The sequence below is a fragment of the Penicillium cinerascens genome (assembly GCF_028974065.1).
Source record: "Penicillium cinerascens strain IBT 15544 chromosome Unknown contig_1_segment0_segment0, whole genome shotgun sequence".
Classification (NCBI taxonomy): domain Eukaryota; kingdom Fungi; phylum Ascomycota; class Eurotiomycetes; order Eurotiales; family Aspergillaceae; genus Penicillium; species Penicillium cinerascens.
This window is the reverse complement of record NW_026695287.1, coordinates 2,658,024-2,676,016: the sequence shown is the minus strand read 5'-3', so window position 1 is coordinate 2,676,016 and position 17,993 is coordinate 2,658,024. Positions and strand designations below refer to the sequence as shown.

Here is a 17,993-nt window from a genome sequence, read left to right as displayed (position 1 = left end):
TTGAAGCAAAGTCAAATGCTCGTAGCAGATAGTTTCGCGTGAATTTGTGATTTGTTGCCTGGACACCAAATGGTTGGCGGGCTCCGCGGGACCCGATCGTTGCCATATTCTTAAGGTTGCATGTGCCATTTGAGCGCTTTGTTCTCAAATCAATGAAGTTGCATTATTCTACATATCCAGACCCCCTCTATAATATCTATAATCTATATACAAAATCAATATCCGAAAATGCCCGCACATCGTCACGAATGGTGAGAATGCCTCTGATCCATCTGCAACCCCAACATCATAAACGCGCTAAAGCTTCCAACAGTCATGAAAACAGGTCCCCAAAACGCAGGAACGAACTGTCCCATCATCAAATACCGCCTCATCGACCAGTATCGGAAGAAGCCATATCCGAGACACCAAACCCCAAGGAACTGACAAATTCGAGTGGCAGTCAAGGCCTGAGAAATCACCCTAGGGCCCATGGTTTGCAGATGAGAATGCTTCGGGTCTGAAACGTGCTTCGTATCTTTGCTATCTTTGCTAGGCTTCTCTTGCTTCTCTTCGTGAGGGGAAGGTACCCCCGTCTGCTGGGGCGCCATGAGCGCTCCGCCCAACTTCTGGGTGATGAACTTGTCCATGGCGTCTAGACGGTCCAGAGCAAGCGCCATAGCCGCGAAGCCGAGGCCCGCACGCGTCCATGATAGGAATGTGCGCTCGTTGGCATGATGGTCGCGCTGCTGCGAGCCTGTGTTTGCGATGCGCGCAGGGATGATGCGGCGCAAGGAGGAAGCCATGTCGGCGAAGGAAAGGTGGGATTGATACTGTAGAATATATTATGGATGAGTGGGTTTCATGCGAAACGTCTATGCAGGGAAGATAATCAATGGTGATTCGGCGGATTACGGGGACGAGGACCGTTGAGAACGAGAATTATGCGACTCGAATTGCATCCTTGGCCGCGTTGGTGCCCGTAAACAAGCTATGAACGGCGACTCGGTACCCTTTCTCGCCGAGCTGAATAAAAGCTAGTAAAGCTCCTTCACCAATAGACAAGCTCTTTCTTTTTCGACGTATTTCCCCATAGTTCCCTATCTGTTAGCGACGTCAATGAGAGCTCCCAGCGGAGTTGAACGGGGCCATGACGTTTCATCGCCGACAAGTCCGCCACTCCAAGTCCCCGATTGGCCGATCATGACCCACCGGCCTGGACTATACACTGGACGACTCCGCGTTGTTTCCGTGTTTTTTCCTATACGAACGAGTCTTCTGACACTTACATTCTATCTCACTCGTCTTGCGTGGTTCTTATGGAGTTTCATATATGTGTTTGGGGTCAATCAGACCACTGGCTTGCGTTTATGAGGGCCATTCGGACGAGAAAGCCTCACTCGGGCGAGAAATGGGCCACTCGGGCGAGAGATGATGGCATCATCGTTAAGATACAGGTATTGTGTTACTCTAGTGCGTTCTGTTAGATACCAAGTCTGCTACATGTGAGATCATGTTCCGTATGGTTTGTTTGGAAAAAGTGTGCCGACTGCGATGGGAATATACTACGTGCAGTACCATAAATCGGGCGATGAAAGCTCCGAGAGCGAGACATGGTCCAGAAATAAATCGAGATCTAGTTTCAACGCTTGAGAACACAGTCAGAATGATGCTCAACGAAGCTAATCAACAGATCACAAAATAGATATGCTATGAACATTAAGATGAACCAGCAAGACAACTCGGAAACCCTCCTTGAATGCAGGACAGGACTCGGAAGCGAATCAACATTTTCATATTTTCAATCTAGTGTCTGAAAGAATGAAAAGACGTGATTACAATCTTCAACAAAATTCGTTAACCGATGCCAATATGGATAAGCTATTGACGAGATAAATCGGCGATATTCTCCCAAATACCAACACTCAGGCCCAATCTACCATTCCAACTTCCCCAACTTCAACGGCAGCCTCAACATCCTCAACCCCTCGTGAGCCTTCGGCAGCCTACCAGCCCTTATGTTGACCTGCAAAGACTGATGCAGCAACCTGGGCGCATTAAGTCCCTTGTCTCTCTCATTCCGCATAGCCACAAACTCCTCTTGCGAGATGGCATCCCGAAGATGCTTGTTCAGCTTCTTCTGGTCTTGCACACTCATCCATGGGGTAGGTTCCCGCCCCTCGGGCGGGTAGTCGTGCCCGGGCCAGATCTTGACGTGGTCCTCTAGCTCTAGTAGCTTGCGGGCTGATTGAAATAGCTGTGTTGCGTCCCCACCCGGGAAGTCGCAGCGGGCGGTGCCGATGTCTGCGTGGAAGAGGGAGTCGCCGCAGAATACATTGTCTGAGTATGCGTTAGTCTTTTGGTGAATAGGTGAAAGGTCTTGGGAGTGTTTCGATGCTAACCTCCGATCTGGTATCCCAGGTGGTCGACGGTATGGCCGGGTAGGTGGATTGCTTTTGCGGTCAGGTTGCCGATGGAAAATGTTTCATCGTCGTCGAACAGTTTGTTGAAGACGTTGGTGTATTCGTCTTCGTCGAGTCCGTAGCGCTTGCCGAAAAGCTTCTGGACTTGGTCGATGCGCTTGCCGATGGCGATTGGTGGTTTGAAGTTCTGTATCTGAGCCAGTCGGCTTTGGAGATACGCGGATGCCGTTAGGTGGTCGGCGTGGGCGTGTGTTTCGAGAATTTTCTCGATCTTGTACCTTTTTTCTTGGACAAGTGAGAGTAATTCATCTGCAGATTGAGTGGTGATAGCTTGTGTGGCGGGGTCATAGTTCAAGACGGGGTCTATGATGGCTGCTGCTGATGTTGAAGGATCTGCGACAATGTACTGCCACGTTCCGGTTACTTTTTCGTAGATGTTGTGAATGGTTGGTTGTTTAGCGGTGCTCGTGGTGTATAATGCTTGACCTTGAGGCGGTCTCTGGCGACTGGAAGAAATACCTTGCGGTCGAAGCTTATAAGCGGGTGCAAGTACCTTGCTGGACGATAGGGCTCTTCTCGGTGATGCTTGGGAGAAGGCGGCATTATTTCCACGCATAGAATTGTGGCCAACCGCTGAAGGGATAGCCGCTGATTGCATCCACCGTGCGGGTAGCGCACGTTGCACGCCTTGGGTAATGGACTGAAGGGATTTCATCATGAACTGTGTCTGTTAATATCAAGAGGATTGAAGAGACGACGTTATCAGACGCTGTTATTCATTGAAATATTTAAGGTTAGAGTCCGGGGGAGGCGTCGGGCTCTACCAGAAACCCCTTGGTCGCCGATTGTCGCCGATTGTTGCCACTGAGTCGGCGACCGTAAATTTCCCCTGCCGGCTCGGTGACATTGAGAGAACACATCTTGATTGAATGGAAATTGATTAAGGTAGCTTCCAAGAGCCCGAGTGGGGCGGTAAGCGTGATGTATTGCGTAAAGTTACGGGCGGTCGATCACGGCCGAGGCGTTCGATCACATCATCAGCTCCATTTAAATCTCCTGTTTTGCCGATGATTTATTCCTTCCCATGAAAACAACTTACTATTCATAATGTTCAGTCGAAACGCGACAAAGGCTGCCCGCGCGGCGCCAAGCATCCGTCAATTCGCGAGAGAGGCACCCGTTGCTTCTGCGCGCAATCACAAAGTCGTCGTGGTCGGCGGCGGCTCTGCCGGCCTGGCGATCAGCCACCAGCTGCTTCACTCGGGCAAGTTCTCGCAGGACGACATTGCGGTTGTCGACCCTGCCGAGTTCCACCACTACCAACCGGGCTGGACCCTGGTGGGCGGCGGTCTCAAGACCAAAGAGGAGCTGCGTCGCCCTATGAAAAGCTTGATTGATCCCAAGCTCAAGTATTATAATGACAGCGTGGCGACTTTCGCACCCGAGAAGAACAGCGTCAAGCTGGGCAATGGCGACAGCGTCAGCTACGAGCAGCTGATCGTTGCCCCGGGTCTTACCCTCAATTGGGGCAACATCAAGGGTCTGCAAGAGGCTCTGGCTGATAAGAGCTCGCCCGTCTCTTCCATCTACGGCTACGACACTGTCAGCAAAGTTTTCGGCACCATTCAGAAGCTGGAGAAGGGCAACGCCTACTTCACCCATCCCGCGGGCGTTGTCAAGTGCGCCGGCGCGCCGCAGAAGATCATGTGGCTGGCTTTGGACCACTGGAAGCGCGCTGGTCGATATGACCCTTCCAATCCAGCCAGCTCGGACATCAAGATCAACTTCGCGACTGGCATGCCGGTCATGTTCGGTGTGCCAAAGTACAACAACGCTCTGACGGCCATGCAGCAGGAGCGCGGCGTGAACGCCCTCTTCCAGCACGACTTGGTCTCCATCGACGGCAACAAGGCGACCTTCGCTCTCCCCGAGGGCAAGTCTGCGACTAAGCAGTTCGATCTTCTGCACGTGGTGCCGAAGATGGGAGCCCCCGCGTTCGTCAAGAACAGCCCGCTCGCCAACGAGGCAGGTTTCGTCGACGTCGACGACGGAACCACCCAGCACAAGAAATTCTCCAACGTCTGGTCAGCCGGTGATGCGTCCAGCCTGCCCACCTCCAAGACCGCCGCAGCCGTGACCGCACAGGCGCCCGTGCTCGTCCACAACATTTTGCAGACGATGGAGGGCAAGAAGCCCGATGCCGTTTATGACGGATACACCTCCTGCCCGCTGCTGACCGAGTACGGCAAGGTGCTCCTGGCGGAGTTCAAGTACGGCGGCGTGCCCAAGGAGACATTTGGCAACTGGTTCGGCATCAACCAGGCCACGCCACGTCGCGCCTTCTACTACCTGAAGAAGGACTTCTTCCCCTGGGTGTACTACAAATCCATGGTGAAGGGCGAATGGGCTGGACCTAAGGGCTGGAAGAGTTAGATTCAAAATACCTCATGTACTATGACTGCACGGAGTTTGGAAATAGACAAACACTTTTGGGTAACAAGCCCTCAGATTATCAGATCCAGATTCTATCGGGTTCGCTTTAGAGAAAGACCCCTCACGGAGCTATATGATCAGCCACTCAATATCGGTCTATTAATATATGCGTAGAAACAGAAAGAAGCGCCTCTATCTCTCCCCTCACGGCTAACGGAGCCCGTGCCGGCTTTCCTGAAGGGGAAGCGCCCAAAGGAGCAACGATTTCCGCCCGGGGAAGTCAACGCTCGATGCAAACCCGACAAATCAAACAGCAATTGACTTCATGCTGGGTTTTGAGCATAGCAGAGCAAACAAGTCCACGGGGCATAAAAGGAATCAATCCACAAAAAAAAAAAATGAAACAAAAGAAAATCTGACATGAGAGGAAATCCCGGAGTAAAGCCCAGATTATAGATAAAAATTCCACATCCCCGCAGACTCTATTTCCTAGCGCGCCGTCACCAATTTTCCAAGAAAATATTGGTATCCAACGGTCTCCTCATTTTCCCCTCTCCGAGAACCCCACACTTTCCAATGCACCTCCCCTCTCAGTTCCCGTCTACTGCGAAGTCTGCTGGGACTGGAGGTAGTTGTAGGCACCGTAGGCAATAGCACCACCGATGAGGATGACGGCGTACAGGCCGACGCCGAAGCCGGCGGAGGAAGACGAGGAAGAAGAGGAGGAGGTGGAAGTGGCTTGAGCCTTGGGGGCGGGGTCACCGGGCTGGTGGGTGTTAGTATATGTAATTCGCGATATGATATAGCCGTAGCGAAACGTTAGACAGGAATGCGTACCATGCGCTTCACGGTGCCGACGAGCAGACCGTCGAGAATCTCACGCGCCTCGTCGGAGTGGCCGACATCCTCGAACGCCTCAGAACCGTCCTGGCCACCGACGTCCAGAAGGACTTCCTCACCACCGCTGTAGGAAAATTGTCAGCCGCTTGTCAGGTATGGTCGGATGTGGCGAGGGATTTGAGTAGGAAGCCTGATGAGGCCAAGTTGGCCGTTAGGCTTTGCGATAGGGGCAGGGACTCGCGATAGGAGAAGCAACTCGTCGCAAGCTTCTCGCGAGGGGAAAAGGATTCGTTGAGGAGCGAGAAGAGTGGTAGTGACGTACGGGTGCTCATCGACGAAGCTGCTGCAGTCGTAGACCTTGTCGTGAATGACCATGTACAGGTCCTTCTTGGTGTTGTGGGTGGTGACCTCCGCGAGGGTGAATTCCTTGGACTCAGACATGGTGGATGGTGAAGAGAACTAAATGCGATCGCAGATATTAGCAGGGTAATCCGGCCACTGGTCACAGTGGGAGGGGGGAGGGTCCGAGGGTGATTCTGTGTCCCCGTCGGAGTCTCTGAAGGTAGTGAAAAAGCCGACAGGGGGCATCAAAGGGACACTGGGGTTGGAGTGGGACTGGGGACCAAGGGGAACTCACGTGGAGGAAGAGAGAACAGGCAAAAAGCAGAGATATCTAGAGAGACAAGAAGCAGAGGGAGGGAGAGAAAGTAGAGAGGGCCGAAGACCAAGAAAGATGTGCCCGGGACGTGCACCTGGGCGGTCTCCGCGGTGGGCCAGGTACAATGGACTGGCCAGGTACAATGGACTGGCCAGGGACTCTTCACCCGTGAATGCCCCCCGATATCTACGGCAGCTACATGTACGGGGCCATAGCCGGGGCTATGCACCGATTGAGGGGCAAATCTACCTAGGGAAGTCTACATCTGACACCCAGTCCATCGTCAGCGTGAAGAATCCAACCCCGACCGACGTTCTCGGTTTGGGCGAATCAGCGGCCGCTTATTAGATCCTCGGCGCATATGAAAATGTGCTATCTTGTGAAATTCAATGATGTCGATGGCAACTGGGGTAGGGCACTTGCAAATCTCGGAACCCGGCCATCTGCTGACAGCCCTTAGTGTGCAGCGTTGAACCGACCCAAATGCCAGAAGTGCCAGATGCAAGTGCCATCGTGCAATACCCGAGGCTGAGTTGGCCCGGTGGCTCTTTTCGGGAAACGCGTGCGGGATCGGCTGGGCCCAAGACCCGCGTCTCCGCCTCTGCGGAATTAAAGTCGATCCTCCAGGAAATTCCCTTCCCCGGCATTTCCTGGTACTGAATGTCCATGGCCTTGGCTTTTTGTGTACAAGGGGAGCAAGAAGATGGTGTAAGCGGGCTAAATCTCCATTCCTAGGCTTTTTCTTTAGACCCCGTTGGTAAACGTCTTTCTCGATATCTTTTTATTCCTGCTAGGTATGTTTTTGAATGTTTTTTCTAAACATGCCCAAAATATAGTTTCCACATTTCAAAATAGAAATCGGGGGTGTGTCCCCATAAGATTGATATATCCTATGTCCCAGGCGCCACTCTATCAATTCAATCATGGAAGTCGTGACATGCAAAAGGCCATGCGCAGCAATGAACAATACACGCAAAAGCATAACATAGATAACGCTCATTTCGCTGGAACTCGCTCATAAAACACAATGTACGCCTGCTCGTTCTGCAACTGGTCTCGTGAACGCAGGTCCCGAGGGTTAAAGTCCGTCACTCGTTCGTCGTCGAACTTGCGCCAGCACTGCCGCTCTGCGTCGCGTACTAGCGAGATGTAGTGTCCGCTGCCCATCGAGGACCCGATGTGTCGCAGCACGGCAAATGAGTCGTATGTGAAAGGTGGTTTGGTTGAGTCTGCGTTGGGTGGCGCGACGGGGTCGGAGGGTGCCGAGTTCGGGTACGGTATCACGAATTCATCCATCCGCAGGCCATGGAGGGGGAAGTCGATCGGGGTGTGAATCTTCCGTGCGCTCTGGGTCTTCGACGCAGAGAAGCGCTTAAAGTGGACCACGAGAATCTTCGGTGCTCGTGTAATGTAGATCTGCTTGGTTGCCATGCGCTTTACCTTGCAATGTGGACATTTCCACACCTCGTCGCCGCTCAGCATCTCCTCTTGGCAGTAGCTGCGAAGACACTGATAGATATCTCCTGCGCCGGTAGGCGGGATCTCAACACTAATGCTGTAAAATGCTTCGTACGTGGTAGAAGTTTTTTGACAGGTCGTGCACCGAAGACGGCTGGCATGTTGTCCCGCGAAAAGGTTGGAAATAAAGGACTCCTCGCGGTGGCAGTATCGATTCCATTCGATCTGCGATACCTTCGCCACGGGCATTCGCTCTCGCTGCATCTCTTCAGAAAAGGTCAATGGTCGTAGCGGGGTACGTTGCCAATTAATGTTGAGATCCTCGTGGAGACAGTCCACTGTGAAATCGAAAAACTCCTTGGCGTCCTGCTGCCGGTCAATGGCCCATTCCCGGTTCAGTCGACCGCAGAAATTCCGGAACGAGGATGGCATAATGACTTCCACATCATTTTTCCACAGCGACCGGATCAGGTTTGCGTACAGGCCAGGCATTACACCCTGTGATCCCTTCCAGTTCTTCTGGATGTAGTAGCGGAATCGATTGTCCATGAAGAACTTGCTCATCTCAACAGTCGCGCTGAGGCACTGGATGGTCGAATTCATGTAACAAGTAACACCAAAATTGGTGAGACCGGTCCGCGGAAGCTTCACGCGACTGAGAAGCGAGTTATGGGTGTACAAGGCAGCCCGATTCGCCGAATTCTGGCGCTCCATATGAGGCTGTATTTGCCGACCGTCAGAGACACCGCTATAACTTGGACGAGGCACCGCCGGAGGGGGGCGCGAGGGTGCCACCGGGACAGAAGGTGCTGCATAGTTCGGTGCCGGAGGCGGTGCTGGCCGAGCATCTGCGTGCATCATAGACTGCTGAACATGATGCGGCTCGGGGAACCGTCGCAGAAAGTCTTCATATGTATGGATGAATGGAGGTGTCGTCTCAGCCTGATCGGGCTCCTCTTGGGGCTCCTCAGTGAGCTGCTCTTCTTCGAGATAGGTGCTAGCGTCTATTTCTTCGTTCTTCGACTTTTCCAGCCACTCCGACAATTCCTTCGAGTTCAGAGGAGTAAATTCGCGCAAACGTCTCTTGCGCACCTCCAGACTGGAATTGGCGCTCGCCATCGTCGGAACCCGGCCAAGGGGGCGGCCAGGTCGAGGCACGGGCTTTTTAGACTGGAGCGACCCCATGACCGCTGCAGTCGAAGATGTAGCAAGCGACTGCTGCCCAAGGATATCAATCCAAGCATCTAAACCCCCAAGAAGGAGCGCGGGAGGACGTCCGGCCTTAAGCGGCTTGTATTCGTTGAATTCATAAAGCGTGTCATGAAGAAATCTGAGATGCGGCGCGGACGTCCCCGCCGGTGGGCCTGCCAAATAGCTGACCGACGCCGTACTTTGATCGTAATAAACGACAAGATCGAACTCGTTTCGCCTCTCGAACAAGGTCTGCTCGTGTTCTGGGGATACAACGAGGCGCTCTTCAAGCTCCTCTGCGGACACATTCTCCTTCAGGGCCACCGGCTCGACACAGAGAATGGACTTGGCATAGATATGACCATTGTCATAAAGGTCTCGGGAACGAACGTCTATCAACAAGACGCTAAATTTGCGCATGTAGTCGAGGAGGTCCTGGGCTGTGACAGCAGAGTTAAACGGTAGATCAGGAGAATTGCTCCTAGTATCGTGCAAGGCATTGACGCCATTCGGTGTTCGCGATCTGTACGGATTATCATCAAAGCCACGGCTTGGACTGCCGCGCGGTGAATTCGCAAATTGAGAATATCGTTGAGTAAACGATCGTACGCTTTCTGAAGAAGCTCTTGGGGGGTTTGGTGGAGGCTGTGAAGGAACCGTATATATAGGACTGTATGTAGGGTCGGGGGCACGTGGGAGAGACGTCGTGAGAGGAAGTTTCGGAGGAACGCTCGGAACGCTCGGCGTCATACTCCGAGGCCCGAAGGGGCGTCTGGTCGGTGAAGCGAAAGGCAGCTCATTGCTTCCCTGAAGGGCATTGTAGGTGGAGGCCTGGCCAGCAGGTCCAGAGGAGGTATAGCCAGGCGAGTTGCTTGAGGTTTCATGAAACGGAGAGGTTTTGAGCTTTGCAAACCGTTGTGCCAGCATATCTTCAGACGGGCTAGAGATTCTCTTCGGGTTCACCTGGTCACGTTGAGAGGGATCCTCAGAGATAGATCTAGTATGTAATTTAGTAAGATGTATAGAAAGATGCCAAGAAAATCGTGTAGCAAGATACCTACCTAGGAGGATCCGGTATCCGTTGGAACTGCGTCGGGCTCGGCATTCTCAAGGAGTTATTCGTCGGCCCGCGATTCTCACGACCCCTAGGAACGGCTGAGGCTTGCGAACTGGAAGACAATGATGGGAAGATGCCGGTTGGTTGCACGTTGGTTTTCAGATTATCCTCGATAATCTCCTGCTTGATTGCATCCATTGTTCGTTGCTTCCTTCGAACCGCCTGCATAGAATATTTAGTCTCAATCCGCAGATTGGGCTGATGTCACCGAGGCTGCCCGTACCGTCATCAAATCCGCAAACTCCTTATGCCATCCAGGCCGTTCCGCAATAGTTGTCTTATACTGCGAGTGGTGGGGGATGATGTTGATGGTGATTTCCGAGGCCCGCAAGTACTGGATATAGGCCAAATCAGATTCGTTCTCGTCCACAAGGCTCTTGGTCCGTTCGAGTGCCTCGGATGCCGTTCTTAGGAGGACGTCGAGCTGCGCATCGTATCATGTGAGCAGTAGTTCCCCGCGGCATAGGAGATCTGTACTCACCGGCGTGATCTCGTTGACACTCAACAAAGCGGCCTGGTCCTGCAGGTCTTTGATATTTGGGTAACGCGGTCGTGCCAGTGGAAGGGTGCCATTCTGATATGAGGCCGGTCTGCTGACCTGGCCGTTGGAATGCATGTTGCCCCCCACCGAGTAAGGACGCCCGTCCTTCCACGGTGGTACTTTTGGAGAAGGGAGCGCTGTCGCATCAGGGGGCATGATCGAGGCAGCAAAGATGAGAGAACTCAGCGCATGGCTATGCGACTGGAAACAAGACTCCAGCGTTTAAAGAACAAGCAACGTAGAGCGATTCAGGAACCGGAGCGGGTCTGGGGTAACCAAGGTGACAGTACGCCGCTCACCGCCCACGCCTATGACGCCAGGTGGGCTTAGTCACCTGCGGGCTGCCTGGAGCTTCGACGTTAGCAACTCGTCCTTGATTCACTATCCTTTTTAACTCACGAATCTAGATTCGAAGCTCGCGCGCATTCCGTGCCGCTATTGTCCTCTGTCATGGCAGGCTGGTTCTCTTCTGCGTCCCCGCTCGATGAGCAGATCGAGCGGGCGACATCCTCCTCTCTGTAAGTTGTCACCGTATCGCGACCTGTTGCCTACAACGATCGATGTCGTACCTGCAGCGCAGCTACGCCTAAGTCACTAGGTTCTAATCAATTCTTAGGGAGGACATTGCTCTTAACCTTGAAATCTCCGATATGGTTCGCTCAAAAAGCGTTCAACCCAAGGAAGCTATGAAAGCCCTGAAACGCCGACTGGAGAACCGGAATCCTAACATCCAGCTGGCCACATTGAAGGTTAGTGTCTGCTAATCCTCAACCTATACGCGTGGAGCCAGTACTGATGAGCCGATCTGGCCACTAGTTGACCGACACCTGTGTCAAGAACGGCGGCACCCACTTCCTCGCTGAAATCGCCTCTCGTGAATTCATGGATAACTTAGTGTCTTTGCTGAAGGCTGAAGGTGCTCCTCTGAACCCGGAAGTTCAACGCAAAGTTTTGGAACTTATACAAAACTGGGCCATGGCGGCTCAGGGTCGAATGGACCTGACGTACGTGGGTGAGACATATCGCAAACTGCAAAGCGAAGGATTCCAATTCCCTCCGAAGACAGAAATGAGTGGCAGTATGCTGGAGAGCAATGCGGTAAGTTTATCACCAAGACCTATTTTCGGGAGTGACGAGATTGGCTAATTATCGGCATAGCCGCCGGAATGGATAGACTCCGACGTCTGCATGCGATGCCGGACTGCCTTTAGCTTCATGAACCGCAAGCACCACTGCCGCAACTGCGGTAATGTCTTCGACGCACAATGTTCCAGCAAGACCATTCCTCTGCCACACCTCGGAATCCTGACGCCGGTTCGAGTCGACGACGGGTGCTATACTAAACTGACCTCGAAGTCGTTCACGCCATCGGGGGTTTCAGATCGAACCGCATTCAAGAACCAATCTATCAGCAAGTCCAATGCAATGGAGCCACGTGCCGCTAAAGCAGACAAGAGCTTTGATGATGATCTTCGTCGGGCGTTGCAGATGAGTCTCGAAGAAGCAGAAGGACGAGGTCCCTCCGGATTCGTACCTCAGACTGGCAACGCCCCTGCCCCTGCCCCTGCGTCAGCCCAGGAAGCTCCGGGACCGTCCGATGTGGATGAAGAAGACGCAGATCTCAAGGCTGCAATCGAAGCATCTTTGCGAGACATGGAGGAGCACAAGCAGAACCATGCTGCTGTGTTGAAGAATAACGCTCAGCCAAGCTCAGCGGCGCACGATTCGTCAAGCACCCCGACTCCACTGCCCAAGAACCCCTACGAACTTAGCCCGGTTGAAGCCGAAAATATTCATTTGTTCTCCACCCTTGTTGACAGGTTGCAGCACCAACCACCTGGCACCATTCTCAGGGAACCGCAGATTCAAGAGCTCTATGAAAGTATAGGCACACTTCGGCCTAAACTTGCCCGCAGTTATGGCGAGACTATGAGTAAACACGGTGAGTTCCTATTGCACATTTACCGAGTAAGCTAGCAAACTGACCTCACTAGACACATTGCTCGACCTGCATTCTAAGCTATCGACCGTTGTTCGCTATTATGATCGAATGCTTGAAGAACGCCTTTCCAGCGCCTACTCTCAACAGAATCTGGGCTATGGAGGGTCTCAGTATTATGGCATGGGGGCCATGCCTGCGCAGGTTCCTGATATAAAATCCGGCGCGGAGAATTTTTATTATGGAAATGCCGCCGATCCCGCTCCCCAGCCGAATACTGCATACGCGCCACAGCAGTTGAATAGCAATGGCTACGAGGCGCCACCCGCCGGTCTTGCGAACCCTGTGTACCCAGCACAGGCCCAGCGTGGACCCCCAACAGAGTCACACAACAATGCCTGGAGTCATAGTCCATACCCTTCGCTGGGGTCACCTCCACCTACGAACAACGCCGTGCCCAGTCATGCTGCTTCGGGATCCTCACAATATTATACTCCACAAGCCGACCAAGACCCGGCCAAGCAACAGTTCTCCGAGCCTCCATACCAACCATCTCCGATCATGCGACGAGACTCTCACTACCAGCCAAGTGCGCCTCCGAGCGCAGCAGAGCCGCACTCGCCCGACCATATGCAATCACCGACGTACTCGACTGTCCCCCCGGCCGGACCCGCAGCTTATCAGCAGCCCAGCGGGCCGCCGCCTCAATCATATTATTACCATCCGCAGCAGCCTAGTACAGTGCCCGCATACCCGCAGGTGCCGACTGGCCAACCGGGGGCGTATCCGGACGCCCAGCAGCAACCCCCCGCGTCGCATCAACAACCCGCACGACCGGTGGAGGAGAGCCTGATTGAGCTGTAGAGCGAACTTGCATATTCCCTTAAGGCGTTCTCCTTTTTCTTTGTTTACCAAGTACTCGATGATACCTGAGACCTCCAACTTGTTTTTTATACGCAAGAAGTCGAGATTGTAGTAGTGATCTGAATAGCTTATTATGGACTGTCGCCCAAAGCGGGTTGGATCTGCAAATTACAGCCAACTGTATCTAGTTAATCAGAGGTAATCAAAGTTGCATTCCTCATGATAAGGTAGTGAGATAACCTATACGCAGTGGGGTCTCTATGTCTCTCTTGAATTACCAGACGATGTCCTAGGTACATCTATAGACCTCTCTCCCAAAGCGGGATCTGGGTCTCTCCACTCTCCACACACGGCGTAGTCCCCGTACGGTAATTTTACCCGCTTCCCGTCGCCGGAGACAGCGACTTGACCTCCCGAGGGTCTTCCTTGCAGTTCTCAGTTCCCAGCTTCCACAGTTCTTATCGCTTGTCACCCCGCAGACCTCTTGAGCGAGGCGGTGTAGACACCTTGCATCCGACTATTACGACCTTGTTGCTTTTTCGTCTGCACGTACGATCTTCCGTCATACATCCTCCGCCTCGACCAATCCCCTTCGATGTGCTGTGCAAGTCAACTGATTACCCGCCTGTGGCTCTCGTGAGCTTTGCCGCCATGCCGAATAACACATCCTCCCCAGTCAAGCGCCCCGGTCTCGGCCGTCGCGCCGTCTCCTCGCATGCGGTCGTCACGCGGGCGAACTCCAACCTGGAACTGTCAGAGTCTCACAGCTCCAAAGCCCCCGTGCATCATAAAGCCCACCGCGCCCATGTCGTGGGTGGTGGCCGCAACCATCATCGCAACCCATCTTTCGGCAAGAACCTCAATAAACTGCAGCGCTTCCAGCTAGGCCCCGAGCCGACAGGCCGTCACCACCAGCGCAAGAAGTCCGCTCCAGCCACACCGGTCGGTAGCCCCAAAGGTTCCACACATGTGCGCTGGGATGCCGAGACCGTGGACGGCCACCCTAAAAACCATTCCATGAAGAGAAATAACTCTACGCCAGTCCTTCAACGCAATAATTCGGGCTTTGGAAAGAAGACCTTGATTACAGACCGCCCGCTCTCGAGCGCTGGCAAGAAGAAGTCGGTCGGCTTTGAGTTAGGTGATGATGAGACCGACGAAGCTGAATGGGAAGATACCACACAGTCGCCTGAGAGCACGAGGCGCAACTCAGTCGTGCCCTCCAACCACAGCGCCGATAACGCTGCAGTTCTCGTTGATCCCCTCACCTTTGTGAAGCGTCCGTACCCGCAAGTCCCTCGAGCTACAAGTCTTCCGGATTCGGTTATCAATAAGTTTATACGCAAGGACCCCGAGGAAGACGAGGAGGAAGAAAACGACTCGGACGTGACACCCGAGCAAGAGCCGGCTGGTGATCAGGGTGACATTGCCAACCGCCTCCTCAGCCCCTCGCATTCAGCCAAAGCTCCCCCTGCCATGTCTTCCATATCTGCCATGGGTGAACATAAGCCAGCCGTTCCGGATTCTGCGTCGCGCAGCGCCTCATTTAAGCTGGCTGGTGGCCAGGATGGAACTCGGCGCACTTTCTCTACCTCAAACCTTGGTCTCGCCAACATGCCCGGTAGCCAGCCCCAGGCCACTTCATCCTCCATGGAAGGCGGCGTCTCAAGGTTCATTGTGAACACCAAGGCCGGCCAGGCCTCTTCACGAACAGATTCAGACCCGAACACTCCGTCTTCATTCCTACCTCACTATCATCCGCAAACACCTCCGTCTCCCGGTCGCGTTGCTGGGAAGTCTACTGCTTCTCCCGCACGGCCTCGTGGTGGCGCCGACCTGCCATCGCGAACCCAACAGAAGCTTTGGCTTCAGCGTACAGCTGCCCTCAATAACTCTCCGCCCGATGCCCATGGAGCCTCGACTACTGCGGCTCAATCTGCCATGGATTCAAACTACATGACCGCTGGACATAAACGCTCTACCTCCGGAGTCTTCGATGCCAACAGAGGCATGACCAGTGCTAGTCGGGTGGGGGGGTCCGGATTCGACGGCGAGACCCGACACACTCGAAAGGCATACGAGAAAATGTCACTCGAACTGATGGTGGTACGGCGCTTTCAGTCCCCCACGGGCGATAGTTTCAATCGGCTTCGCTCAGTCGCTCGAGCATCCAAGGCTCTCGCAGCCAGCTCCGAGCAAAGTTCGGCGTTGGGAAAGCCGATCAAATCAGCCCCTTCGTTACCCCTCCTGCAGCACGGAAGGCGCCCAAGCCGCCTCGGCTCAAGCTCCGAGTTGCCTGATCCTCATTCCTCAGCTTCCGAAGATCCAGCAACCCAGAGTGAATCCACCGACACCCAGGCAACCAAATTTGCCCACCCCTCCCACCGCATCCTTTCTACCTCCGATGAGGCTGCACATGGTCTTCAAGGGGACAATGACCCTGAAGACTATTCGCCTGTTAGCGACACCGACATGATGATTCGTCGCATGTGGGAAAGTCGCGAGGTTGCTACCTCGGGCTGAACCCATGATTCTGCTTATGACGTGCGCTTTTGCAATTACCCGGCGCTGGTGGCTTTTCATTTGATTCTTTACATTATCTTCAGCCCGCAGTGGACATAACTCCTTTCTTCCAGTCAATAGCGTTGCATGCCAATGTAATACACCTGCTCTTGGCACTCGGCAGGCCCGTCTTCCGGCGCATCGCGCATGGCGTGACCCACGCCTTAGGCTACGATGAGTAATGATTAATCCATAGCTCCTGATTTGATCTCGAGAGTATATAATTTTGCTGTTGACTTCTATCATCATTCGCTTGAAAGCACCATGGAGCTCCTCGTGCCGTTGGTTATCGGTCAGATCCTTCGTATCAGCGGCTATGTCGCTGCGATTGCCCTCGTCTCGGTGGTGATGAACCTGATTCACCAGCTATTCTTCTACAAACGTAACGAGCCTCCTGTGGTTTTCCATTTGTTCCCCTTCATCGGAAGTACTATCAGCTATGGCATGGATCCATACAAGTTCTTCTTCTCGTCTCGTGAGAAGGTACCTGGTGGCCGACTCGGCTTCGAGCCAGTTCATAAAGCTTACACACATCTAGTACGGCGATATCTTCACTTTCATCTTACTCGGCAAGAAAATTACAGTTTTTCTCGGGACCGAGGGAAACGAATTCATCCTGAATGGAAAACTCAAGGATGTCAACGCCGAAGAAGTCTACGGCAAACTGACAACACCCGTCTTCGGCTCCGATGTGGTCTACGACTGTTCCAACTCCAAGCTGATGGAGCAGAAGAAGGTAAGGACAACTTTCATCTCTATCAATGACCCACCTAACCTCTTCAACTAGTTCATCAAATTCGGCCTCAGCCAAGAAGCCCTAGAGTGTTACGTGCCCCTAATCGAAGAAGAAGTCAACCAATACATCAAAACCTCCGGGAAATTCAAAGGTCCAACCGGCACAATCGACCTCGCCAGCGTGATGGCTGAAATCACAATCTTCACAGCCGGTCGTACCCTCCAAGGCTCCGAAGTCCGCGCAAAGCTGACCTCCGAATTCGCCGACCTTTACCACGACCTAGACCTAGGATTCTCACCCATCAACTTCATGCTGCCCTGGGCACCACTTCCTCACAATCGCAAGCGAGACACTGCCCACGCACGCATGCGCGAGATCTATCTCGAGATCATCCGCGAGCGGCGCAACTCCGGCGAGCAGGATACCCAAGCTAAAGACATGATCTGGAACCTGATGCGCTGCGTCTACCGCGACGGACATAAAATTCCGGACAAGGAGATCGCGCACATGATGATCACACTTCTGATGGCTGGACAACACTCCTCGTCGGCGATTAGCTGCTGGATCATGCTGCGGCTAGCTTCCCAGCCGGAGATGACCGAGAAGTTGTACGCCGAGCAGATCAACGCCCTAGGCGCAGACCTGCCCCAGTTGGAATTCGCTCATTTGGAGAAACTCCCCTTGCACGCTCATGTCATAAAAGAGACTCTCCGCATTCACTCATCTATCCACACCCTCATGCGTAAGGTCAAGAACCCCCTTCCCGTACCTGGAACTCCCTATGTCATTCCTACAACCCACACGCTCCTTTCATCGCCCGGTGTCACTGCGCGCGATGAGCGCTTCTTCAAAAACGCTATGACCTGGGACCCGCACCGGTGGGAGTTGCGCGTTGAAGAGGAAGAAGGCGATACGGTGGATTATGGGTATGGTGCTGTGTCAAAAGGCACGCGGAGTCCGTATTTGCCGTTTGGGGCAGGGCGGCATAGGTGTATTGGGGAGAAGTTTGCGTATCTGAATTTGACGGTTATTGTTGCGACGCTCGTGAGAGAGTTTCGATTTTTCAATCCCGAGGAGAGAAATGGAGTACCGGAGACGGATTATTCGGTATGTTGTCATGATTTCCCTTTTTGATATAGGTGCTGTGTCTCGCTAATGCTTTCTGCAGTCGCTCTTTTCTCGTCCGATGCAGCCGGCTACGGTGCGGTGGGAACGCCGTGGGGAGTGAAGGTCTGGCGGTTTGCACTTGGTC

At 53.4% G+C, this 17,993-nt stretch overlaps 8 protein-coding genes across 8 annotated transcripts; 4 read left to right on the top strand and 4 right to left on the bottom strand.

The window, feature by feature from the left end:
* Nucleotides 1–242: 242 nt before the first annotated feature.
* Nucleotides 243–785, bottom strand: N7498_002553 (YidH family protein; the record flags this gene model as incomplete). The annotated part of the gene is made up of 1 exon (XM_058449615.1): nucleotides 243–785. The coding sequence occupies one exon, from the start codon at nucleotides 783–785 to the stop codon at nucleotides 243–245; it is 543 nt and encodes a 180-aa protein (XP_058311959.1).
* Nucleotides 786–1,915: 1,130 nt separating this feature from the next.
* On the bottom strand, nucleotides 1,916–3,117 carry N7498_002552 (MBL fold metallo-hydrolase; the record flags this gene model as incomplete). The annotated part of the gene is made up of 2 exons (XM_058449614.1): nucleotides 1,916–2,319; nucleotides 2,382–3,117. 2 exons carry the CDS (start codon nucleotides 3,115–3,117, stop codon nucleotides 1,916–1,918), a joined length of 1,140 nt encoding a protein of 379 aa, XP_058311958.1.
* Nucleotides 3,118–3,509: 392 nt separating this feature from the next.
* On the top strand, nucleotides 3,510–4,835 carry N7498_002551 (NAD(P)/FAD-dependent oxidoreductase; the record flags this gene model as incomplete). The annotated part of the gene is made up of 1 exon (XM_058449613.1): nucleotides 3,510–4,835. The coding sequence occupies one exon, from the start codon at nucleotides 3,510–3,512 to the stop codon at nucleotides 4,833–4,835; it is 1,326 nt and encodes a 441-aa protein (XP_058311957.1).
* Nucleotides 4,836–5,436: 601 nt separating this feature from the next.
* Nucleotides 5,437–6,116, bottom strand: N7498_002550 (cytochrome b5-like heme/steroid binding domain-containing protein; the record flags this gene model as incomplete). The annotated part of the gene is made up of 3 exons (XM_058449612.1): nucleotides 5,437–5,601; nucleotides 5,673–5,799; nucleotides 5,998–6,116. The coding sequence occupies 3 exons, from the start codon at nucleotides 6,114–6,116 to the stop codon at nucleotides 5,437–5,439; spliced, it is 411 nt and encodes a 136-aa protein (XP_058311956.1).
* Nucleotides 6,117–7,329: 1,213 nt separating this feature from the next.
* N7498_002549 (putative ubiquitin C-terminal hydrolase) lies at nucleotides 7,330–10,796 on the bottom strand (the record flags this gene model as incomplete). The annotated part of the gene is made up of 4 exons (XM_058449611.1): nucleotides 7,330–9,922; nucleotides 10,044–10,261; nucleotides 10,323–10,523; nucleotides 10,581–10,796. 4 exons carry the CDS (start codon nucleotides 10,794–10,796, stop codon nucleotides 7,330–7,332), a joined length of 3,228 nt encoding a protein of 1,075 aa, XP_058311955.1.
* A 294-nt stretch (nucleotides 10,797–11,090) lies between these two features.
* vps27 (ESCRT-0 subunit protein VPS27) lies at nucleotides 11,091–13,443 on the top strand (the record flags this gene model as incomplete). The annotated part of the gene is made up of 5 exons (XM_058449610.1): nucleotides 11,091–11,158; nucleotides 11,257–11,389; nucleotides 11,457–11,738; nucleotides 11,799–12,582; nucleotides 12,635–13,443. The coding sequence occupies 5 exons, from the start codon at nucleotides 11,091–11,093 to the stop codon at nucleotides 13,441–13,443; spliced, it is 2,076 nt and encodes a 691-aa protein (XP_058311954.1).
* A 651-nt stretch (nucleotides 13,444–14,094) lies between these two features.
* N7498_002547 (uncharacterized protein) lies at nucleotides 14,095–15,966 on the top strand (the record flags this gene model as incomplete). Its single annotated transcript, XM_058449609.1, has 1 exon — nucleotides 14,095–15,966. The coding sequence occupies one exon, from the start codon at nucleotides 14,095–14,097 to the stop codon at nucleotides 15,964–15,966; it is 1,872 nt and encodes a 623-aa protein (XP_058311953.1).
* A 303-nt stretch (nucleotides 15,967–16,269) lies between these two features.
* On the top strand, nucleotides 16,270–17,969 carry N7498_002546 (cytochrome P450; the record flags this gene model as incomplete). The annotated part of the gene is made up of 4 exons (XM_058449608.1): nucleotides 16,270–16,488; nucleotides 16,544–16,741; nucleotides 16,793–17,848; nucleotides 17,910–17,969. 4 exons carry the CDS (start codon nucleotides 16,270–16,272, stop codon nucleotides 17,967–17,969), a joined length of 1,533 nt encoding a protein of 510 aa, XP_058311952.1.
* Nucleotides 17,970–17,993: the final 24 nt, after the last annotated feature.